We start from the raw sequence: 25,675 nt of genomic DNA on the forward strand, positions 1-25,675 counted from the left end.
GGCCGGGGCCGGGGCGTGCGCCGTCCCCCGGCTTCGCGGAGGAGAGCGGCCCGCGCGCCATGGCCACGGCCAGGGGCTCGGACCTGGAGGAGCGGCTGCGGCTGAGCAACATCCGCTTCGTGGCCTCCATCAACCGCATCTTGGAGCGGGTGAGGGCCGCGCTCGCGCGCCGCCCCGGCCGTTGGCCGGGGCTCTCGTCGCCGTCCTGAGGCGGGCGCAGGGGCGGCGGGGAAGCTCTGTCACCCGCGCGGCCGTGTCCCCGCGGGGTCTCCAGGCTGCCGCCGCCCTGCCTCCCGCCTGCCTGCCTGTCTGAGGAGCGCGGTCCGCTGAGGGCTCCTCTCGCCAAAATGGCGTGTGGCGCGGCTTGGCTGGGCCCGGCCGCCCTTGTGCGTCCCTGTGACCGCCTCTGGAGGGCTGGTAGGCAGCGCGGCCCTCTGCCCACCCCGCCTTAGGCAGCGGCAGGGCTCGCCGCTCCCCTCCGTCCTGGCCACCTCTAAGTCCTGGCGTGTCGGTACTGACAGGTTCAGTTTTCTGTCTGTGCGCTAGTTTGCTGTAACTGACATCCAGTTCTCTTCGGCAATTAACTACTTGTGGTGTCGCAAGCTCCTGCTTTTCCTGGCTGCCAAGAGCAGCAGTCACCCAGCGCCTCACCCAGCGCCTCACGCAGCTTTGCAGTTTGTGCCGAGCCATGCGCTCCCGTGCTTTGGCGTGAGTAAGCTAGTAAAGAGCCGGCTCCTTGAATACATCCATCAAACTTAGATGCGGGATTGCCAGTATTGAATAAGTGACTTAATCGTAAATCCGAGTTGTCGTTATAGTGCCCGTAATCCAAATTAGCTAGCATTAGATGAGGTATTTTCAATGAAACTACAGAAAGAAGTGGGAGACTCCCTTCACGAATCATCCTTGCTCTAGAGCTGGTTTGTGTTAAAGATGTGGCAACCATACACCTCCATCCAGAGATGCATGCATTTATTCAGGGATGTCAGCTTTGTTGCTCAGGGAAATGTTTTGTGCTGATGTCTAGGTGCTGGCATAAGGCTAACTTTGGTTCTAGAATGTTTTTCTCATCTAACATTGAATTGGATATTATCATATGTCATGAACTGTAGGTCTATGCAAAGTGGCTACTTCTGGTTACTACAGAGGAAGTTTAGAAGAAACTCTTTAACAAAGTACCTTAACCACTTTTGAAAACTCTCTGAAACCCCATTTTGTCAGTGACTGGCTTATACCTGGAAATTGAATGACTTGTATACATGCCTAAAATATATGTGTTTCCTCTAGGAATTAATATTTCCAGATTGCTGACTTATAACTTCAGCCAATAAAAACATGGATAATTTCACTTTTTGGTAAAAACAATACTTAAAACGCATGTTAAAAACATTGCTTTAATCATTTATTCTAATCTTTAATGGTCCTTTTTATTTAGTATAATCATCCTTTTGAAGATGATTTACTTATTTCCATGGAAACTCTCACTTACGATACGCCTAATGGTAAGAACTTCTTAAAGCTTCAGTATTTACACGCTCTATACTTAGACTTAGTAAAGCATGCAACTGTTGGCAGTTATATAACATTTAATTGCAACAGATATTGAATTTTGTCCACCTAGGTATGGCATTTCATATGTAAACTTTGATATAAGCATATAACGCCTGGAGAATTTGTTTATATGCGCCACTTTAGTCCATTGCATGCTCCGTTTTAGACAACGGAAAAGAGTCATTAGCAAAGTTCAGGATAACAATGGTTAATATTTGGATGACTTGTAAGAAGAAGAATCAAAATAGAGAAGACTGAGGGGGAAAAAAAGCAATGGAGGTATTAGCAGGAAGTTGATATGCATGAATGGATTGTGTAGTTTCATCTCTGCTTAGTATTCTGAAAGCTGCTCTGATAAATTTCTGTGATGTCAAATGTCAGGGTGGACTGGGTAGATAGTCTCTTTAACTTTTCATTGAATGTTCATGTGGTTAGTGTAAATCTATACCACGTTGTGCCATGTCATATTTTTCCAGTGTTTCATTATAGCTGTCGATCCATTACAAAGTTGATAATGCTTATGGAGAGCTTACTGTGAGAAAAACCCTGTTGTTCTAAAATGCATTGCTCAGGGGTTTAGTGGGACTTGTGACTTAGTATCTTGGTGGCTTTACTGGAAAATGAAATGTTCTGCCTGTTTTTATTTTCACTGAAGTGAGGATTATGATATGTAAATTGCCATATCAATTCCTGTAAAATAGAACTTACTGGGCATACACATGGACATACACACTACCACACCGTCAAGCCCAATGTAAACATTGCACCAAGTATTACTTACTTTTTAAAGGCTTTTACAGACTGGGAAGCTTGGATTTTATCTATATTGTCCATCAAGAGAGAGGAAACATGTGTACAGCACTGTAACACACAGTCTTGGATTTGTAAAGGCTTGGTTATGCTTTTGATTTAGTAACCTCTGTTCAATATGGAATGAATATGGATCTCAGTCCTGTAAAGCCTTAATTATGGCTTTAACCTCAGATACCACGTAGTCTGCATGCATTAAATGAAATTTAAAAAGTAAAATAATTTGCTTCCCCCCCCCCCCCCCCCTTTGTAGCATTTGGGGCTGTAATGCTCTTTGAATTTTAGCTCAGTGTTGTTAGACTCAGCATGCGTTTGGTTTGGGTTTTTTTTTTTCCTGACTTCTCAATTAACTTGAAATATACAATATTCTCTTGGTTTGTTTTCCTGTACGTTTTTGTTTCAGCAATTGTATTGGAGGCTGTTCAGATTTTATAATGCTTTGTTACTATGTAACATGTTCTTCCTAAATGTTTATGTTTGTTAGAGTGATACTTAGTATAGATAATGTTATAAGAAAAGCTATGTTTATATTGATATCTCTTGTTATTTCTAGGACCAAAACAATGGGAGGAAGTATCAACCAAGAAGCTTAAAATATGGAAGAAGGAAGTACTTGAGGTATCTAATAATATAGTCCTACTATGCAGTCAAAATATAGCAATATGTCATATATATATCAATAAAATATAGGAATACATTCTAATCTTGCTGTGCCATATAATATTTGCAAGAGGTATTAATCAATGAAGTCAACATCTGCTTTAAAATAGGGTTTTAGCATAGATTGGCTAAGACTGTCAGACTAAAATAGATGACCATCTACCAGTGGTTAGTACCACTGGTAAACCTGGAAAATTTTTTTTTTTTAAATGTTGTCTGATGGGGACACATACTTTTGGATCTCATCAGAATACTGTCATTGAAGTTAACATGCATTGAATCAATCTTGGTTCAGGTAATCAGCTTTTCAATTTCGAAGGGCTTACTGGTTTCATCTTTAGATTTTTGTTCTGTAAAATAATGCTAGAGTAATTAAAGCATCTTTGCAGTCTCGGCACTCACTGCCTTATGTTGGGCTAAAGCTGTTACTGTTGTGGGTATATGACCTGTTTGTTTGGTTTTTTTATTCGGAGTATTTACATTAAACAAGCAGTCACTTCTTTTTTTCTATTTCCTAAACTCCCCCATAAGAACTCAACAGTGAATTTCATCAAAATCTCAGTGTTTCTCACATAATTAAAAGTCACCTTGGTGCTACATTCTTAATACCTGTCTAAAAAGCGAAGTTGTGTAATGTGCCTTGGTAGTTAACACAAAAGCTGTTCTGAACCACACAGAGTGAGGGGATGAGGAGTGAAATTCAGTCTTGGGGAACAGGAGTAGATTTAATGGAGACAGAAAAAAGGCTGTATTTCCCTTTCCTTTTCCTTTCCTGGTAATACCTTGTGCATCATCTACTAAGCATTGCTGCACAACTTTACAGACTAAACCCATTAAGGACTATAAGAGGAATTCTCTGTCTTAGCCTCTTATGTGGGCCAAGGTAGCTATGGTTTATGTTCTTGTAGTAATTTTAACAGCAACAGTATGGCAAGAAGTGAATGATCAGGTAAGTTTTACCATGTAGTTGTGGCTTTTCTGGTCAGGCCATGGGAAACTTGAAGGAAATTGAATGGTTATTTAGGAAGTGCCTAGTTGTGAGATATACCAAAGTAAATAAAGGCATTGGTTAAAATAACTTTACTATTCTAAGATTCTAATGATGTTTTGGGTTTTTTTTCCTATTTCTAATTGCAGTGTAATAGACGAAGTCAAAGGAATGCAGGTAAAGTGTTTTTAAAAAGTGCCATAAATTATCTTATCCAAAGAGTCTTAACAGAAGATGTCCAGGTTTTATGTCAAACTCTCTAGGCTACTCACTGTTTTTTGGGAACCACCCAAAACCCAACAATACTTATGTTCATAAGGATTCTGAAATGTAGTTTAAAATGTTTAAGATGAGTAAATACTTTATAATTGATGTTGCTATCATCACAAGTCGATTAAAATAATCTCCCCTCATCAATTAAACAGGCAGCTTTTTATTGTATTTGTCAGTTTTGTTAGATGTTCACTGAATCTAAAAATTCCAACCCTGACTTACATGGGTGTACAAGTAGAGAAACTTGGAAGTTGCTAGCTTTTTGGAAACAGCTAGATAAGTAGGCATATTAAAAAATGTGTGTTAAAAGAATCTCATGAAGTCGCATGATGAGCTATCAAAAATTTAGCAGATTATTCTGTATACTGAATGAATCAGGCTGCCTGCAGGAAAAAGTAGTGTATAGTTATTTCATTAGAGATCAAGTATCATGATGGAAGTCAAATCAAGACTGCACACTGAAGTGTAATTCTGATACTACTTAGGGAGATATATGACATCTGAAGATTTTCTCATTGTTTTGAAAAAGATTGTATGTTCCAATAAAATACTTTTTTTTTTTTTTACTGGGATAAATGTTTGGGGGAAATTATGACGTGTAGCACAGAGAAGGTAGGCTTTATTTTTTTAAGGTTTTGAAGTGGGTTTTTTGGTGTTGCTTATTTTATGACAGTCATCTGAGAAACTTTTATGCTGAACATCTGAGGACAAAACAGAACCTAGTGTCTCTCTTCCTCTACAATCCTATCAAAAAATTTGTCCCTACAGGGTTCAGGTATAGACTTTGAATCAGCCTATGAAATTAAGATGTTGAGCTTGGGAAAAAAGGGTCTGATACAAAAAGATTTAGATGGTCCAGACCTTTGCCTCTGATTTTTAGAAAATATATGCTGATGGGTCTGAATAGTACAAAAAATGACTGGCTACAGTCTGCAATAAAACTTGGAAAGACAGAACATCTAGCAGTTAGTTTTTTAAAAGATACAGTATTTGATGTCTTTTAGAAGTAATTTTTTGTTACTTTGTGTTTTGACCTAAGATCTGAATGCCTTAGAAGTTCTTACTGAAAGAATTTACTTGGAGTTTCTTTAATGCTACAAAGGCTTGATCTAATTAATTTTAAATTTAGTGTACTGCATTACAGATAAGGTAGAAAAGCAGAAAAATTTATATCTTACCTATTTTTTCCAACCTTTAATATAATTTGAGCAAAGTCTTTATTATTTAGTTATGTTTTAAGTTTTCCTGGGGAAGAAATATTTAACTAAATATTGAAGGTGGGGGAATAGCACTAGTGTTAACAGCTTTTGTTATAAGGAAAAACCTGCTTTTACAGATTTGTATTTATACGTGTTTATATATGCTATAGAAGATAGAATCTTGTGGATTTTGTTCACTTTAAGAAAATCATATCTTGCACTGACTTTTTTTATTTGGAACGCAGAAGTACATGGAGTAAGCGTTTGAACTGGTTGGTTGTGGTTGGTGTTACCCTTAAAAAAAAGGGGGGGGGGCAAGCAAAAAAAAAAACCACCCCAAAAAACCCAAACCCAAGAACAACAAAAAAACCCCTTCTTCTGGCTATGGATTATTAAAGCTAATGTGCAAATTTTACCTATTCTTGCTCTATACTCTTAGGTGGGTCTGATATGTGTTTTCAATTAGGATACATAAAGTTCTGTGCTAGCAAGTGTGAACATTTAAAATATCTTTATAAGACCCAAATACTTATTAATGAACCCCTTCCCTTGGAATATAACTTGTGTTATTTTTTCCAACTTGCAATTCTGAATTTTGCTAGAATCTATTTTTACTGTTTGGATAGGATGTCCAGTAGTCCCATGAAGTTTTACTAAGTAAAATGACAATCCTTTGAGTGTTTTGGGTTTTTTCTACATATGGCAGTTCTGAGTATGGGAAGACAAAGTATGTTAAATTTCAAACTCCAACAAGAGCAATATTTATGTCATATACTAGATGCTTAGAATTTTTTTCTTTCCTTGAGAATTTTTTTTTGAAACAAAACACCCTCTGTGTTGTTTCATAGATCTTGCTCAGTAAGGGATTTCAACGGGACATTACTGTGTTAGTCTGATTTCCTGTCTTCCCAATCCAGAAATGTTTGGGAAATGCTTTTTTCAGCTTCTAAAAAAATGCATTGTTAATTTATTCTAAAGGAAGCATTACTGTAGAGTTTTGCAAAATAGTGAACATAAATTTCCCAAGAAGGTTACAAGCTGAAGCCTGAGCCTCCTAGTTATATAATAAACCTCATTAACTTTGTATGAGAAGAGTGATTTTTATAGCCAAGTTTCCTACTGGTTGGAAAACTGTGCTTAGAACAGTTATCAACGGTCTGTGTCCAAACTGAAGGGAAACATGAGGGATTTTTTCCAGGAATTGTTCTGAGCAAATTACTAGTTTATACTTTCTTTAAGTAAATAGTAGAAGAGGGGATACCCTTAATTAATTTGCAGATGATACCAAGTAGGGATGACCACTGTGAAAGATGGTCTGACAAATTGGGGCTAAAACTTAAAGTAAGCCTTGTGTAATTTCATGCAGAGACATTCAAAGTAATAGACTTATGTAAGAATAATCAAATGCAGGAAGAGGAAATTTTGAAGGCTGGTTGAGCCAACCAAGAATATAACTCTGTTGTGAAAGTATGCACACTGTGCTAAAAGATATGCACAAGTGCCTAGTATGTAAAGCACACAAAACATGTTTTTGCCACTGTTCAACAGTGATAAAACTTGTGATGGAGTACTTTGTTTTGTATTTGATAGTAGCTTGTCTAGCTGGAGTGAGTCAGAAAAAGAAAAAAGATTACTAGATCAACTGGTGATAGGACTTAAATGGAGCGGGGGGGAGCACCAAACAAAAGAGAGCCTCTAGGTTAAATACTAGAAAAGCTTTCCAAATGTAAACATAAGGAAGTCCTGAAATACGTTTCTTAGAGACTATGGAGTTGCTCTTAAGAATGGGTTAGACTTCTAGAGGTAAGTTAGGTATTGTTGTTCCTGCTTTAAAACAGAAGAAGGAATAGATGACATCTTTAGGTTCCTTTCCGTATGCTTTAAGCCTTTAGAAAACTGGAAATTTTTAGATCGTATGCTTGGCACTATTAAATAATACGAAGTGTTTATAGGAGTAAATAATACTTACGTGCCTGAGTTGTGTATAAGTTTTCTTACCACTTAACCTAAAAAAGTAAATTGCTTGTGATATTTGATGTCAATTTACCTGGAAACAGAAATGCAGAAAAAAGCAAGGACAACGAATTCTGCATTAAACCGAAACTTGTTTAATGACAGTCTTGAGTAGGGTAAACATATTTGCTAAAGCACATGCATTGTTTTTATTATTTAGGTCTAAGTCTATCACATACATTCAATCTTGAGAAGTCCCACTACAGCTTTAGTACCAGCAGAGTCTTATGTTTGGAGATATAGATCTTCTCTTTGGGGAAAGATTAAATTTCTGTAATTTATGCAGTATTAACAATAGATTTAGGCAGTAATTTTTATATGATCATCATAATCATGTGCACTGTATACAGACTTGAGAGGCTGTAGCTTGTTATAGGTACCTTTTTTAAATCTATCAAGGCAGTGGTTAGAAATGTAATTTTTTTTCAGCAATATCAAAATAGTTTTCACTTTGAGTAATTTTAATAGCAACAATATCTGGTTTAGAGGTTACTTGTGAAATAAGCTTATGTGGAAGTCACAGTTATTTGAAGATAGCCACTTTTCTGTGGGTCTAATTTGTTTTGGGTTTTATTTAAATCCGTTTGAGTTGCAATAGCTAATGAAGAATATTTTCAATGAAAATATACATTGAAATGTAAAAGGGGAGATCTCTGCCAAAGTAGACGGCTCTTACACTCTTTTTCTTCTGCATTTTATGAAATAAACGGGGGGGGGGAAACAACCCACAAAGATTGTGGGTGGGTCTATCTGTGCAAGCAGATGGGCATAGCAGTTTTGGAAGACCCCCTTGTCAAAAATCATTAAAAAAATGCAATAGAGGTTTGGGGCTCTACCCTCAGGCTTCAGGATTAGTTAGTATTTTTCTTATCCTTTTCGACATATGCCAAGAAAATGCACACAAAATTTGCAGTTGTCTTCTTTTTTACAAGTGATACCACCTGATAAAGGGTCAAATTTTATTTTCTGTGGTACTTAGCAGGTTAAGAAGAAAACATGTAATATGGTAGATGTACATGTCTGATCAGAATTAGTCTGCTGTATTTGACTAGAATGTTGTTGTGTCACTTGTCTATTCTTTCATTCAGTCCTATGTATGTTCTCTGTTTGTTAAATGTTTGTGTTAAATATTTTTCAAAATAAGTAAGAGTATATACAAATGAAGAATTAATGAGTTCAGGTACAACATTGATCTGTGACCTATCAAATTGAAATAGAATTATTTTTTTCCTCCCATGCACGCTAAGAAATGTCAAAGCAAGAGACTAGTGATTTTGAAGATGGACATTCAACAGTACATCAGGTATGGGCACCACATTGCATCTACTTTTATAAAGCCTCTTTAGGAAAACGTATTTATGAGTCAAAAGCTAAGAAATTAATCATGAGCAGGTGGTCCTGCACCATAGCTATAAATTTAGATTTTAAAGGCCTACTAATTGCTGAATCAAATCACTTTATTCTCCTTAAATAAATACTTCTGAAAAAGATTGAGGGCTTAAAGTATTTTGCTGCAGTTCTTTCCCTGCAGTTCTTCAAACTTTAGCTATCTTATTAAACAATTGCTTTATATTTTCCCTCATGTAGTTCCCCACACGTAGTTGCATTATTTTAGGAAAAACGTGTATTTACTTACCAGGTGCATGTTCGTGTAAAACTAAAATCTTCACGTTCTGGTTAATGTTGATCATCTAGTATACTTCCCCTGATTGTTTCCTCCCCCAGTAGGTTCTGTGCTTTGAGATGGTGATGAATTCAAGTTCTGGACTTCTATATGTAGTGGTCTGATACATTTTGTGATGGTGGATTGATTCATGCAATTTTTAATACATTTTTGCTATGTCCCTATTTATGTTGTTTATGACATAGGATTTACATATGTTTCGTATAGTTACATATCCTCCCTCCCATTGTGATATTTGGGGTATCGAATAACAGCCACAATATCAGCCATGGATTTCAGCTGAATTCTCCTCTTTTTAAGTTTATTTGAAGGGATAGAGAGCAGTTGGATATAGGCTTTAAACCCTCAAGTGTCTTTTTAGTTAGGCAATATGTGTGTCTAACTTTTTTTCATTATAATTTGTAAAATCTGTGCTTGTCTAGAATAACTTCTTTTGACTCCTTATCTTTTTAAGGAGAAAATATTCTGTACTTGAAGAGTGATATGGGCCTTCTCACTGGTCACTCCTAATTATTTGTTCTACATAGATGGTAGTTTAGTTAGAATTGTCTCATTTTATTGATGTCATTTTAACCCACTAATTTTATGATTGAACTGGACAGAATAGATTTAGACCTTTTTAAAAAGAACTTCTGAAGAACGTATGTCAGATGTAGATTGTGAATATATAGAAAAGGCTCCTTATCCATATAAATGAGCTTTTTATGCAACTATCAAGACTTCTACAAAATAGAGCAAAAAACCTATTTGAAATATTATATATAGATTGTTTGAAGTAGGCAGTTAAGAATTGTTAAAAGTGGGCAGTTAAGAAACTTTTCTTATACCTTGGAACACAGAGAAAATCCCCAGTACATACTGATAAAGATTTGGTGATTAGAATTCATAGAATCATAGAATCATTTAGGTTGGAAAAGACCTTCAAGATCATCGAGTCCAACCATCATCCATGCCCACTAAACCATGTTCTGGAGTACCTTGTCTACGTGCTTTTTGAATACCTCCAGGGATGGTGACTCAACCACTTCCCTGGGCAGCCTATTCCAATGTCTGACAACCCTCTCAGTGAAGAAATTTTTCCTAATATCTAACCTAAATCTCCCTTGCCGCAACTTGAGGCCAATTCATCTGTCAACTGTGTTTTGTTCTTGTTGTATAATAGCTTCTCCTTGCATTATGTGTCTGAATATAGAAAGGCTGGGAAGAAAATAGTTTTCCCCATTGAGTAATGAGATGTGAATCAAGACAAACTTGTGTACAGATTTGTTAATAAAGATGGTGCCATTTGCACATAGTTTATGGAATATGACTGGGTTTGTTTCACCACTGCCTACTCTCCCACCCAACTCGCGCCCCCCCCCCCCCCCCCCCCCAAAAAAATTGAGCAAGTAGTGAGAGCAGAAAATTCTAGACTAAGTAATAAAGCTTATGCTACCAGGTCTTAAAATTCCTTTCATGTGTTTTTAAGGAATTTCCTGAGAACTCTCATATGGATACAACTGACATAGGTGGGTTTTTTAATTTACTTTTTAGCTACCTTTTTTTAACTTCTTAAAAAAGATTGCAAGTAACTTTTTCATATTTTTCTACTATAGTAAAAATAATTTTAATATGTCTCTATACCCTTACAGAAAGTAGAGAATAGCAATAACAAGAGACTGAGGTACTGGTAGCACTATGAAATCAATCCACATTCCTCTTTAAAATATCAGTCCTGAATCCCTGATACATTGGAAAGTCAATGTGGAATATGTTCAATTGCCTTTTCTTAATGAAGAAAGGAACAGTGAAATCAAAACTTTGGCAGAAGTGGCAATAGAAGTTTTATTAATAATTGCAAGATATACATTAATTTCTAGTGGTCTGGTAAACACAGATATTGCATTCAGCTGCAACAATGTCTTCAGTTGTGTTTGTAACAGTTTCAGCATTGGCCTGTCTGCAAAGTTTTGGGTGGTTTTGACCCTGTATTCCCAAATAATTATTTGATTGTATTAATTAGTGGTAACAATCTTTGAATGACTGTCTTTTAAATATTTAAAACTTGTATTATTCAATATCTTTAGGTTCTTGTGTATATAAAAACTTACTGTTTTGCATAAATTAAACTATGGCTAGGTGGTAACCTGCATTTAGTGATTAAAAGAGAAGTTGCAGCAAAATATGGTTAGCTGGTGTTTAAATACTATGGTATAAATTCGGTGCTTCATATGCATAGGTGTCTCCAAGGCAGATGATTACTTCTCTGTTGAGGGAAAATAGAAAATAGTAATCTGCAATTTGTCCTCCTATCATTTGAGAGGATAATTTCAAATATCTATTTGAATGATAAAATAATTCTGCAAATTTAGAAAACGTGACTGTTTTTCCTCAACCTGTGCAATGAAATATAGGAAAAAAATTTCTGAGGCATTTGTAGTTTAGCTTCTGTAAGTGTCCTTTATGTCTTCGCACTCATGGGATAAATGAGTGATGTAGTTCAGAGACTGGTATCTTCATAGCAGCGTAGAATAATGTGATTATCCAGTCCTCCTCCTTCTCTTGTGAATGTTCTAAGAGGGGACTGGAGAGGATTTATTGCAGCCTCGGTGAGTCCCAGCTATCTTTGAATACAGTAAGCTGTAGAAATTAGCTTCTTAGAGCTGTGGGTTTGGATTCCTCACTTAAAATGGAAATCACCTAGGTGTTTTGGTTTTTTGTTTCTTGGGTTTCTTTTTAAATATATAAAAGGTTAGCAATAGGGCATGCTAACTATTAAGAAAAAAGTGTATCTTTAGCTGCTTTAGCTCAAACTTTAGCTTTGGCAGGTTTTTTCCATCTGTAGTATTCATACAGAATGCTTCGCACTTCTCAGTGAAGACAGTGTTTCTTCCAGGTATTATACAGTATTTTTGTTCTAAAAGTATGCAAAGCCAATCAACAGCAGGTACAAATAAAGTGAAATAGCTCTCACCTGTACCTGCAAGTATTGGTCTGCCCTTAATAGGGAAAATTAATAGGCCAACTCTGTGGTTTCACAGGAAGTGGCATGGCAAAGTATAGTGATGTATGAACAATTTCTTGTATCTATTAGGATAGTATCACAGAAAAATGTATGTATTTGGAGAGAAAGAGGAAAGTTCAATCCAAATTGTGTATTTATCTAAGTATTTAAGTTTAGAAGATCACATCAAAGTCAAAACTTAAAATTTACAGTAACCCTCTTACTAACGCATTCATCTTTTAAATAAGGTATACCTTTTAGGTAATGATAGTGTATTGAGTGCATCTCCAATGAAATAACCTCCTGTATTATAGGTCAAATTTTCCAGAGAGAAGGGTCAGAGTTTTCATTTTTCCTCTCTCTTTTGCACTTGAGGAGCAAAGGTGTTCCCAAATTTCCCTTTTGGCCCTTAAAAACACTTCAAGGTTCCCTGGAGAAGATACTTTATTTTGGTTTGTTCTGTGCTGTGCCATGATCCTCTGCTAATAATTAGTGTTCCAGTGATTTGAAGTATGACTGACAATACATTGAAGACATACTGAAATCACACTTTTGTGAGGTTTCACACCTAGAAGAGTATTCAACTTGTATACAGATCAATTCATTCTATGGTACAAGCTATTTTCTAATAATTTGTAATGGATGTGGTGGAGTTGTTACCTTTATCTCAAGAACCTCCCATTTTTGTAGCAGTCTAGTCTGGTCATCTCAGTGACCACATAGGGAGCAGTCTGACAGTTATGGGCCTGCTTCTACTAGAGGAAGAAGACTGTACGGCAGAAAGTATCAGCTGTTAGAACAGAAACTGGAGGCTGAAACTTTTGCAGATTAAAACTACATTCTTATTGCTTCCTCTGCTATTGATGCTTAGTAACTGATTTCCTGTAGATAAAGTGACCACAACTTTGTCTTGCTTTAGTCATGTGGGAAGGAACTTTGATAATCTGACAGGTATGGGTTTCAGTTCTAATAAAATAATTCTAGTGGGGTCTTTCATATGTATCTTTATCCTCGCTCTATGGCAGCAGCTGTCCACAGAGCTTTAGGTGATGGTTGCACTGACAGGGAACAAAAAAGGAAGATGGGACTAGCTGGAAAAGATTTTCATTCTGGTTTTAGTAATTTAAGAATAGTAGGAAGAGGCAGTGATGTGGTAGGTATCATAACCACAATTTTTTCACTCATTCTTTTCCTTTTCAGGGTTATTCTCCTCTTTCCCTCCCTGTGCTGAACACAATCGTGGGACAAATATAGAACAGCCAGGGGAATTCAGAATTCAGGGCTTGCAATGCAGTCACATGTTTTATGACGGTGAAAGACTGAGGCTTTAGCTAATGATGAATTGGAAGGTCTGGCTACAACTAGCAAAAAAATGTTTTGTTGCATTTTATTCCCAAAAATACCCATAGAATACCTAAAAATTGAGTTGAAAGATTTGGACTTGCTTTTTAATATTCTCAGGTCTGTGTTATTTCTCACCTTGGCAGTTCTAAGGCAGTCTTGACAGTAAGAAACTAAGAAAAGGAAGCATGCTAGAAGGTCCTTACTATCTTTGTTGGGATATTTAGGAATGTAGTGGGAAATAAGTGGGAATGATACATTAATGAGTAGTGAATCTTGCCAGAGCAGTGCTTTGAAAATATTTTACTCTCTGAAGTAGTTAGCATAAATCTTGAACTCGTTACAAACAAGTTACCTTTACTCTTCTTTGTTCCCCTCAAGTCATGTATGAACCTATAAACCATGCTTTTCAATTGGATTTACAGGGAAATGTAATACAGAGAAAAGTTTTAGTGTAGAAAGCTGTTTTCTAAAATGAAACCAGTTTAGTCAATAAGTTATACAGTGTGTGTTTAAAAACATTTCCGTTTTGGTTTTGAGTTCAACTAGATTTTATTTAGTGTTTATCTTCAAGTTGTAGATGAAGAAAGTGATGCTGATATAGTTTCAGTAAGAAGAAAATTCGAGGACATTCACTTCCAGGTAAAAATTTCTAGCATCTAATGTAGTGGAATAATTTTGTGTTCAATAGAAATGATTTAACTATTTGAATAGTTTACACGTGCCTGATGAGTTGATGCAGTCAGCAGAAGACTCTGTAGTCTGCATCTTCATGCACTTTTTTAGTAAGTATAGTAAATGACAGGTTCAATAAATAATGTCATGAAGACCAATGTGAAGTAATATTATGTCTTGGCATTATTAGTATACAGGGAAAGCAATACAACATATTGCACAGAACAGGCAACCCTGAGAAAAGCTACTATAGGTATGGAAAAAGAATAACCAGATGAATCACAAAGTGAAAATACTTTATAAAAATAGAGAGTCTAGCATAAACAGGTAACATGATTTTAAAAAAAATAAAGTAAATCTGAAATAATGGCTACCATAACAAAAGCAGACTGGAATCTTCTGCTGTTGTTTCCCAAATTAGACTATAGTCTATCAGGACTACCCAGAGTAGTTATGTTGATGAAGAAAAGAAAAGTACAACACACTCTTTGTGTATGCAGCCATTCTAATCCTGTGTTCTGCTTGCCTAAATACAATTACCAAAAATTTATTTTGCTTTCCTTACTTGTTTAGATGTTGTGGTTTAACCCCAGCCAGCAACTAAGCACCACTCAGCTGCTCACTCGCTGCCCCCCCTTTCAGTGGGATGGGGGAGAGAATCAGGGGAAAAAAAAGTAAAACTCGTGGGTTGAGATAAGAACAGTTTAATAGAACAAAGGAAGAAATTAATAATGATAATGATAACACTAATAAAATGACAACAGTAATAATAAAAGGATTGGAATATACAAATAATGCACAATGCAATTGCTCACCACCTGCCAACCGATGCCCAGTTAGTTCTCAACTGGTGATTCCGCCCAGCCCCACTCCCCCCAGTTTATATACTGGGCATGACGTCACATGGTATGGAATACCCCTTTGGGCAGTTTGGGTCAGCTGTCCTGGCTGTGTCCCCTCCCAACTTCTTGTGCCCCTCCAGCCTTCTTGTTGGCTGGGCATCAGAAGCTGAAAAATCCTTGACTTGTTGCTAAGTAATGTTTAGCCTAACTGAAAACATCAGTGTGTTATCAACATTCTTCTCATACTGAACCCAAAACATAGCACTGTACCAGCTACTAGAAAGACAATTAACTCTATCCCAGCCAAAACCAGGACATTAGCGTAGTGCTAGGCATTGTCATGTCTCTGACAACAGCTAACACAAACTGCTTCAGAAAGCAAGAGTTTCACTAATGAAAAATGTTTGCCATTTATCATCAAATGCTTTTAGATTTTACATAGAAGTGCATTACAGAGTAGACCTTAATTTGTGTATGAAATCACAAGATGTTAATAATACATGTAAAGATTTGCAACTGTAATTACCAGTGCTTTGTAACCTCACATTAGGATTTTTTTCTGTTTTTATCAGTGGGTCTTCTGAGGCAATGTGTGCTTTTTCCCTGCATCAGTAAACTAGCTAGTTATCTCTTTTTATATGTCTTCACATACAGTTCCTTCTCAGGATATTTTTTTTTTTGGACATAAAAGGTATACATTAAAAATAAGTTTATGCTGGTTGGATATCCTTGTCTGAATAATACCAATTTGAAACATCTAATATGTTTGGGTTTGTCAGTGTCAATAACTTCTATGTGTTTTAATTCGTTCCTTCCCCCACTGCCCCGCCCCTGGCAAGAATCCATACATAGATGATGGGAAAATTCAAGAGAAAGCAAAAGTTCAAGTGGATGTGATAGTACAAGATTATGCTAGAAAAATTCCCAAGTGGATTAAGGTAACATTTCTCCTGTTCTGTTCTAAGTTATTAGCTAATTAGAATAAACTAAGAATTCCCTAACTGTGTAGCACAATGAATTCTAATACAACTTCTCAGCTGTTCCATCATTGTTCCTCTCCTGCTTGCTGTCTATGTAAATATCACAGTATCTCAGGTCTCTGACAGCAATGATTTGTAAGAAACAGAGCAGACAATATCCAAATATTTCTTTTTTTTTTTTTCTCCACTTTTATACTTTGTCTTTGAACTGTGATGTGCAAACTGATCTTCACTTCAGTAAGTTTTTTGAAAAGCCTAAGTTTTAGGTTTGGGGGGGGGGGAATTTTAGCTTTATTTTGGGTTTGGGGGTGAGGGAATTGGGGGTGCTGGGTTATGTTACATGGTACAGCTTCTGTTTCCTACTGGAGTTGCCAGAGAGATATAGATTACCCAGGTGTATATATACATGTATAAATTCTCAATTTGGGAAAGGGATTAAAATATGATACATAATGTAGAAGAGGACCATAACTCTGTACAGGACCTAGTATAGTAAGGAGAGAGTAGGAGGAGTCACAAATAAGGTTTTGATGTTACCCTTAACATGCAAAAAATTCAGGATGTTAGATTGCCTTAGTGTCATCTTTTTTTTTCTTTCTTTGTTTTTCAGATAGCACCTCAAGGTTTATTGGAAGGTCTTAATTTAGCTTCGCCACTGCGAGAACTGATTGGTACAACTAAATCTTTTGGGTGTTGGTCAAATATGTTAGTTACAAAATGTGTTTTTATTAAAATTTATTAGAAATAAATATTTCATTTATTGAAAACAGAGGCACTATTTATCCAATAGAAAAGTTCAACAGGCTGGATTCTTGAAGAGAAGTTAGACATGATTTTGCTTATGGCAAAATGTATTTAAAAAATAGAAAATAACTTGTATATATAAAACCAGCTTTTCTTAAATAGCCGCTGGAAAAAAATGCATAGTTAAAAAATTCAGCAGCATTAAGCTCAACTAAATGAAAGCATAATTTTTTGGTTCTGCTTATGATAAATTCAAAGAATTTAACAAATGGCTTTGTGTCTGCTGGTAACTGGTACTCAAAGTGGTACTTCGCTCGTAAACTTTCTTCAGAAGCTCTCCAGACTTGATGCAAACCGAAGATAGAATTTGGGTGTAAATATTTCAAGCCTAACAACTACAAAAAGCATTATCTTCATCATGCGTTATGGCAAGCAAAACTGCACTGGTACTAGCCAAGTACAAAGCTTGCAAGTAAAATGGAAATAGAGTAACAAAAGTTGTAGAATAAGGCTGTTCCTCCTGGTCAGAAATCACAAAGAGCAAAGCAGTCTGCCTCTACAATGAAAATAATTTGTATCTATATATTAAGCTATTTTAAAACAGTGGGGTTTTTCCAACACATTTAATTTCTGTCTTCTATGGTCTGTTAATTCAATATGGTTAGGAAAAGCCTTTTAATTTTTTCCTAATGGATTGTATGTTAATCATCCATTTAGCCTTGCAAAAAATCTTAATGAAATATGCTATTATGGTAAGACTATCTGTACTGCATGTAATTATTTCTAAGTCATGTAATACATTACTGGAAGTGCCCTCATAGGTTTGGGGGTTTTTTTTCTTCTGCTTTTGTTTTGTGATTCATTTGTTTTTTTGAACAGGCAACAAAGCCGCTGTTTGCAGAAAGAAAGTAGAGTTGTCAAATGAATGTTCTTCACCCAGACCTCTACAGTTACAATTGTCTGGTGTTCCCATTTCACCAAATACAGTAACCATACCCAGGCATCGACCTTCTCCAGAAATGAATAAAACTTGCTGTAGTAGTATCTTGGAAGAATACCAGTCTGCAGATGAGGAATGTTCCTGGAGCAGTGTCACTCTTGCAGACTTGTATCCAGCAATGGTAGAGATACTTACAAGGCTCATGACAAAGCAGTCTCGGAGAAAAGAGTCAAAATACGTGTTTGGACACTTAAGGCACAAAAGATGGTGTTCTAGAAGACCAAAGCTCAATGTCACTGTAGACAAAATAAGAGGATTCAGACCTCTTAAACTGAAGCAAGTACTACCCAACACATGCAGCAGTAGAAGTGAAGATATCCAGAATCAAACTTCTAGAAATGAGAACAGAGAACTTTGTGATGACAAGTGTTCCATTAATAATTTATCCTGTCTGGTACATTATTCTTACACTGATACAAATGAAATCAATATGGACTACTGTGACTCAAGTTTAGATCATCATTTGGTATCTGGAAAAGGACAAAAAGTCTCCAAACAGGCTGTTTTTCCTAATGTTATGGCTAGAATGGGAGAGACATTTCTAGATGAAGATGAGTTACAAGCTACTGTCTCACTGAAGAATTCAAAATGCAAAGAAAGTGAAAAATTGGCTTACAAATGTTCCTTGGAATACAGTTTTATAACACCTACTGCCAGTTCAGGGTCAACAGTGCTTCAACTGGTAAAAGACAGTAAAACTCAAAAAATTGACTTTCCTTGTGGTGACACCTCAGAGTTGTGTTCATCTACTTGTGGTTCCTGTGGCAATATTAACACTTTTACACCTGTCACAAACTGTTCTCTTGCAAGAGCATCAAATACTTTGCTCATAAATCCTGAAAAAGTAATTCCTGAAAGTCTGACTTCTTTCCAGCACAAACACTCATTTTCCTCATTGTCTATGAAGCAGAGTCCTTCAAAGATGCCCCAGAAATACGAAGATGCATTTGAAAAACTCTACTACAAACTGTGTTCCAAAGAAATCCAAAAGCCTTTGACATTGACGAGACCTCTTTCAAATTCACAGAGCGTTGAAGAGAAAGGAGGATTAGTGAAGAGTAATTTAAGTGATTCTGTGAGGTCTGATTCACAGTATGATGGAAAATTTGACAGAATCTATGAGCAATTGTGTAGTGAGGCTGTTCCAAAACTTCTTGGGTTTCAGAGAGCTTCAAATTTAAGGAAATATGAAGGAATACAGATGTCTGAGACTGTAAATGCTCTTGTTAACTCACCTGTTCGAACTTTATCTGTAATTCCCAGAGTTAAAAGACCAGGAAATTTTCAAAAAGATCTTCTTTGTTCACCAGTAAAGCGACTGAAAAATATACCAGAACGTTATTTTCTTTCCACAAAATGTCAACAGATTTCTCACAGAAAAAACATCAATCTTCAGACAGTTGGCATGGATTTTTTGAGCACATACAATGGCAGTAACCACAGCTCTTTTGACAGTCACAACTATCAGAGTCAGGTACTTAAGGACCTTGTAAAAAAAAAAAATGATTTTGCACTCTTTGTTGACATTTGGAGAAGGACTTAAAAGACAGATTAAAGTTTGAAGCTGTTTAAACTAGTGACAGCATGCTTCTGGTGCTAATTGGTCAGTAGGATTGTTTCACAGGTTTGGGGTTTTGGGGATTTTTATTTGCTAAAATACAAGTTGTATCAGGTCTCCTGGATCATGTGAGGAAGCTTGCTATATATAATAACCTTGAAAATGTCTATAAAATGCTCAATAAAAGATTTTGTTACATTTTAATAGACTGTGTCACTGGTTAAAATAATCTCAAACAGTGACCCTGTTAATTAAGGTGTTGGCCTTCTGAAATGATGTTTTATTCATTTTATAGATGGACAAGGTGAGGCAAATAAATTAAGCTTTACTGGGTTCCATTGGAGTCATTAGACTTGTTGATTTAAATATTAAATCAGACACTTATTTCCAGGTTCCCAGTCATTTCTGCTGAGGCAAGCTGTGAAATGATACATGAGTTTTTCCTTCGATGTAATCTGTTGATGCTTTATTTTCAGGACTCTGGATTTCATGCTGCTTCAGACAAAACTTTTCTTGATATTCCTGGTGCTTCCCTGCAAAGTTAGTTTCAGAGACTTTATGAATTATTACTTTAGCAATCACAAGCACTTCTTCAAAGGGTAAATGTACAGATGTCAATAGAACACTGTTTAGGTGACAGTTCTTCTTCCTCAGTAATAATTGGGTATGTTTAAGTGTTCCTTAAAGTAAGGAATCTATACAGAAAAGGGTTTCCTGAATCACATGTTAACAGCTATTTAAGAAGCTTTTCTTTAACTTAACTAGGACTTTTCCTACTAAAGTGTTGCTTATTTTCTCTGTTCCTTTTTTTATTTTATTTAAAGTTTGCTGTTGCTTTTACTTTCTGTATCTAATGTTCAGCAGGAAATGCATAGTTTTTTAATCCTACGCTTGAATAACCAAATGCTTTTGTTTGGATTCTTCAGCTTTACAAAAACTTGCAACTGAGTTGTTGCATGGCTACTGTCACTTGCTTAGGTGAATTAGATTATTAATCTGGATAAAAGACTTGTGCCAGTTCAGGACAGTAGAATTTTATTATTAAAAAAACCCTAAAACTACATTAGTTTAAGATTTTAGGTGCTAATCTTTTAGTTTCCTTTTAAAAACCTGATTTTGGTTAAGGTATTTTTATAACATAACCTGAACTTTTTTCCTGTTAAGTAAAATCACCAATGTTTATTTCCCCTATTTTATTTTTATGAACCTTGTCATCAAGATGATAACTAACAAACATGTAAAGGAAAATACTGAAGAAGGTGACTTTGAAATATTGTCATCTGCTATACAAGAAGAAAATGGCAGAAGAAATGCATTTGTTTGCATGGTTCTTGCCTTGTTGCATTTTCATTACTGATTAATTGTAAAGAATTTGATTTGAGGTGGACTTATTCCATCTGTCTTATTTTGCCTTCCTCGGATTTTAACTACTTTATGTATTACACTTTTTCTGGTATCAACAGTTTCTTCTACCTTTTTCTAATGGTGATAAATTATAAGCCTTTTGAAGAAACCTAGCTAATAAGTAAATATATTCAGTGTATAAAATGTATTTGAAATTAAGTTTTGCTGGAACCTTTTGCATTAGAATATTTTCATATGGAAATTTTCTCATTGAAGTATGCCAGTGAAGTATTACCAATGCCTTAATAGGCTAGTATTTTAACAACATACCGTAGTGTCCATGCTACTTGGTGTTGTTCTTACTCTTTTCATACTACTGTTTTTCATCACCAGAACCTGGGATTGCAGATGCCCACTCTGGCTGTCCTAGGACAATGAAGAATTACAGCTGTCCTGGAAATGCACAGAAGTGTCACCAAAGGTATGTGCCTTTTGAGAAAAGAAATTTCAAAATAAATTCTTGCTGCTCTACATCTATATGGTATGGAGGTTGCCACTTACATGCGTGCTTCTAGAATGAAAATTGGTGTGGGTGCTTGGGAGAGCCCAAGCTAATCAAACTTGCAGACCTGGACACTGGGAGGTAAGTGTCTGTGGACAAAACTAGCCAGACTCCAGTATGGATGGCTAGTGAACACAAGTTAGTAAGATGGCCTGACTGAATAGTCCTTATTTTGTCTTCATTATAGAGGTATTTATTATTTTACATGTAACTGTAGAACTGTTTTGATTCTGGCTGTGTGTTTGAGCTAATGAATCGTCTCAGATCCTTATGCTGTGGAGAGTGCAGTATGTTGCCATTTAAAAGGACTTTCAAAAGTTTGCTTCTGTGCAGTTGGGCATAGTTACCTGCATTTTGGTTCTGTGTAAACAAGCTCTTGTTTGGTTCTGTGTAAACAAGTGGCTCTATTTGGAAAATATCTGAGATCCTCTCTGCTGTTACCACTATTGGCAGCATATTTAGATCTCTGGAAGGAGAACACTCCTTCCAGCTCCCTGGATACTGGCATACTACATCTGCTTTTCTTAGAAAATATGTGACTTAAAGGATTCTCAAATTTCAAATCACTTGGATTTTTAATTACAAACTAATTTAATAGGCAGCAGGATTAAAGCAGTAGAAGTTCTCTAAACAGTTTCTCATTTTATTTTCCAAAATACTTTTGACGTGCTTTTTTGCCGAGAAGTCTGATTTGGCACCACAAGGAGTGCTGCCTTCCCAAACTCAGTCGAGAAGTATTTTCACTATGCTTGAGATGATCATACAGCTGATATCAAAATTTTCTGACAACGTTTGAATTAAAACTTCAAAGGAAGCCTGAATGCATTTTTAAACTACTTGTATGGAGAACTTAACAGGAAAAGAGGCTGCATGATTTAAAGAAAAAACTTTCAGTTTTAAAACTTAGAGGCTTGTATTACAATCTTTCTCAATGTTGTTATACATTTGTATTTGGATTATTTTTGATATAATGGAAGATTGGAGGCAAGCTGATGAGTATACAAAGATGTTTCTGTGGTGTTAAGTATGCCCACTTAGCTGAGTAAATTTCTGCTCAGTTATTGGATTCCCTCTTTTTTTTTTCCTCACCTCTTTTTCCTGACTCTGTACAAAATAGCCCTCCCTATGAGATTAGTAATTGTTCCGAAGGAAAAGATTTTCCTTAATGCATGTAAGTAGAGAATTTTGAAAAAGAGTAGGAAATCAGGATTTCACTGAGTGCTTTCTTGCCAAGCCATCTGGAATAAAATCTATTTCTTTGTTCCTTAATTACACAAATGCATGTTTGTAGCCAAACTGGGCTGTCAGCTGGCAAGCTTCCTTAGGCCTGTGGTGTGACATTCTTGGCCTTCTATGGTTCCCAGGAGTGAAACTCTTTAATGGCTTCAGAGCCCTCAGAAGTTCTATGCCTAAGCCATGTGGTAAAATGCTGTATATTGTAATGAATGGTTATAGAAAGAAAAGGAATATCATCTGCCTGTCTGGAACTTCATTGCCTTTATCTAGAAGATGATTATGAAAAAGATATTTCAGAAAAGGAAATGTTCATAACTAATAAAGTTTTCTTCAGACCTGTGTGAATGATGTCCTCTGGCTATGCTGGTATACTTAATTGTCAGATGTAAACCAAAATAGTTTAAAATAGATGTTAAAAAAAAATTATGCCATTTCTTAAGTAATATGCAAGGAAATAATTGTATTCGCACTTGTATCTTTCATTTTTAGCTATTTTTGAATGCATTCAAAGATTACATCTTGAAGTTTAATAGATATTTATATAATTTAGTTTAATGTAGTAGCATTACTGAGACGTTAAAACAACATAGGATGAAAAGTTCCCTCTCCAGCTGAAAGCACATAGGAATGCAGACAAGGAGTCCTGCTGCTATTCACAGTCAAGATGTTCAGATATCTTCCTTTGGCAATTTGTTTGAATTTTGTTCTGTTCATGGGAGTTTCAGCAAGCATAGTATTTTCATGTGACTTCCTTTATCTAAACAATTCTTTTCTATAGGGTATCCAGAAAACTAAGCTACACTGACGGGAAAGACCAAAATCCTAGCAATCCCTTGGACGACCCCCTGGTCAAAACTCACCAAGGAGCATTCATGGACTGCTATGGAGAAAACATTGTTTTATAAAGTTTGGGTTTGTTTTGGTTTTCTTTCTTCTTCCAAGAATCAAGGATGTATTATATGTATGTAATATACAATTAGTCCTGATTTATACTTCCCTGTAACATAAATCTTCAGGAACTGGTTCATCCCTTCTGACGGGGCACTTGTTACTCCTTTGACTTCGTCAGGTATTGTGGGGAATCAGGCTTCCTTTCTATGGCCAAGTTTAAATTATGTATTTAGTAGTGTTTATAATGACAGAATGTGATCTGTATTATCTTTTAATCTGCTAATAAGCTTTGATTCTTAACATATTAGTAAGATAAGTAACAAGCTCTTTCTGCTGAATTCCTGCCTATTCATGCTTTATAGATGTATCAGTACTAAATAAATGAAAAAATCTAAACTGGGCTGGATGATCCAAATGCAGTATTATATGCTATGACTTGTAATATGCCTGCTATGTAATTTTAATGTTAAACTTTCTAAGTTGCTCACCTAAGTTGATTGTTCAATAAAATTTTATAATTTTTAGTGGATTTGATAGTTATATTCTGTGCTGTGAGAAAATTCTACTTGACACAATATATATTCTAAATAAAAACATATTCTGAACAAATACCTGCTTTCAACATTTTATTTCAGGTATGTGAATTCTCACGAGCAGTTTGTATACCTACAGCAAATACATGAGAATGATGTGGCAGGGTCCCACAGGTTTTCATTACTGTGTTCTTTCTTGGCAAGGAGATTGGTTTAGTGGTAAGTGTCAGGTCAAGTACATTCTGTTTTATTGGCATTGCCCCTTGTCAGCTTTCTGAGTTCCAGAAAAGGAGAAAATAGTTTTCCTTTGGTTTTACTTCATTTCTGGGTACACAGGAGGGTTTTTTTTATGTTATTTTAGCTCTTAAAACCAAGATCTTGTTATCTTGTGTTGGTTTTGAATGGAACAAGAAGCCAGCTTCAGTGATGTTTGCTCTGCGATAAGACAAGAACTTCTGAAATGTACACACACATTCTATCCCTCAGCACTTGTATATTACGTTTCCTTCAACAACAGCAACAAAAAGATTGTCTTTTACAAATGCTTTTGCGGCTCATTTTTCTTCCTGTTCCAGACATGGATGAACTACCTTTCCCTTGGATTTGTTAAGGTAATTATTTCCTGGTGTTTCTTGATACACCAGTACTGAGAGATTACATAACTACATTAATGTTTTCTGTTCTAAAGTAACTTGAAGGTAAACTGGAATGGGGTTTTGGACATGTTCTGACTCTAGATATGACTCTACACAGCAACCCAAATGCGGGCTTACCTAGGTAGGAAGGTAGGGTTTTTTAAAACAACATAGCAATGGTTCATTGTCTCCATGAAAATTACTTCAAAAGAACTTTAAGAGTTAGTTCTTGAAAAATCTTGAGGTGTTGAAAGATAAGCTCATCCCAGTGCCAACTTTTTGGTGCTAGCAGTAGCAAAAAATGGGAGAAAGTTACACAATTATTTTTAGAGTTTGATCCTCCACCATCCACTTGAGTCAGCAGATTCTTAAAAGTGTGATATAACCAATAGTCTGTGTTTTTTCCTAACAATACTGTTTAAATGAATGCATCTGCAGCAATTGTCAGATCCTATAATGACTACTGGAGTATACCTGTCCTGGACTTACAAAGATTTTTGTGGTGTTATTTGATCTCTCTTCTGTTTTGAGCTCCATTCTTCTTCCCTTCCAAATAGTTTTGCTTCTTCCACCATATTTCCTCTTGTTTACTCTTTCTTCACTGTTCCATTGAACTGATACTTGAATGCTAAGCTTACTGTTAATAAAAACATCTTCACACTGCTTCCTCTGCTTCAAAATTTTTGTAAAGAACACTGGAAAAACAGGCTAGTGAGACAGTATAAACCTAGACCTAGCATTTTCTTATTTTGTTGTAATTAATTGAAACTTTCTTTATACATGAAGAATTTAACTAATATATGGTAGTTTATGCAGGTCTTTCTCCAATGGCTTGAAGATGGAGCAATATTGAACATGCTCTTTCATGTAAGAATTCAGTAGTCACTTAAAAACTATCCCAAAAAGTCATTTAAAAAAAAGGGGGGGAGGGGGTCATTTGGTTGCTTATTTAAGCAGACAGAGGGTAAAGAGCCAGAGGAATAAAGTAAAATGTGGACTGTGGCAGCGTTAGAAGTGTCTTGGAAACAGTTGATAGGCCATTGAAGATGATCTGAGGTGGAGTCTGTGAGAGCAGCAGTGAATAATTTAATGGAAGTAGCGGTTAAATGTGGAAAGCTAGTGTATACCGAAGGAGACTATTTACAAAAGTGCCCTGCTCTTTTAGTAAGCTGT

At 36.1% G+C, this 25,675-nt stretch overlaps 1 protein-coding gene across 2 annotated transcripts; it reads left to right on the forward strand.

The window, feature by feature from the left end:
* On the forward strand, window positions 1-23,899 carry HJURP (Holliday junction recognition protein). Of its 2 annotated transcripts, XM_052794014.1 has the most exons (13): window positions 1-149; window positions 1,436-1,502; window positions 2,915-2,979; window positions 4,159-4,186; window positions 8,742-8,797; window positions 10,647-10,686; window positions 14,083-14,144; window positions 15,859-15,957; window positions 16,610-16,670; window positions 17,623-19,217; window positions 19,778-19,841; window positions 21,039-21,126; window positions 23,222-23,899. In XM_052794014.1, exons 1-13 carry the CDS (start codon window positions 60-62, stop codon window positions 23,346-23,348), a joined length of 2,442 nt encoding a protein of 813 aa, XP_052649974.1. In that variant the 5' UTR covers window positions 1-59; the 3' UTR covers window positions 23,349-23,899. The 2 variants fall into 2 exon arrangements, with proteins under 2 accessions (XP_052649974.1, XP_052649975.1); XM_052794015.1 differs by lacking the exons at window positions 1-149; window positions 1,436-1,502; window positions 2,915-2,979; window positions 4,159-4,186 and adding an exon at window positions 7,184-7,284.
* The last annotated feature ends 1,776 nt before the right edge of the window (window positions 23,900-25,675 follow it).

The sequence above is a fragment of the Harpia harpyja genome, chromosome 8 (assembly GCF_026419915.1).
Source record: "Harpia harpyja isolate bHarHar1 chromosome 8, bHarHar1 primary haplotype, whole genome shotgun sequence".
Taxonomy (NCBI): domain Eukaryota; kingdom Metazoa; phylum Chordata; class Aves; order Accipitriformes; family Accipitridae; genus Harpia; species Harpia harpyja.

Coding starts and splice junctions, on each gene's coding strand:
- HJURP (XM_052794014.1), top strand. CDS start 60: ATGGCCACGGCCAGGGGCTCGGACCTGGAGGAGCGGCTGCGGCTGAGC. Junction 4,187..8,741: donor ACGAAGTCAAAGGAATGCAG/GTAAAGTGTTTT, acceptor ATGCACGCTAAG/AAATGTCAAAGCAAGAGACT. Junction 19,842..21,038: donor TCCTGGTGCTTCCCTGCAAA/GTTAGTTTCAGA, acceptor TTTCATCACCAG/AACCTGGGATTGCAGATGCC.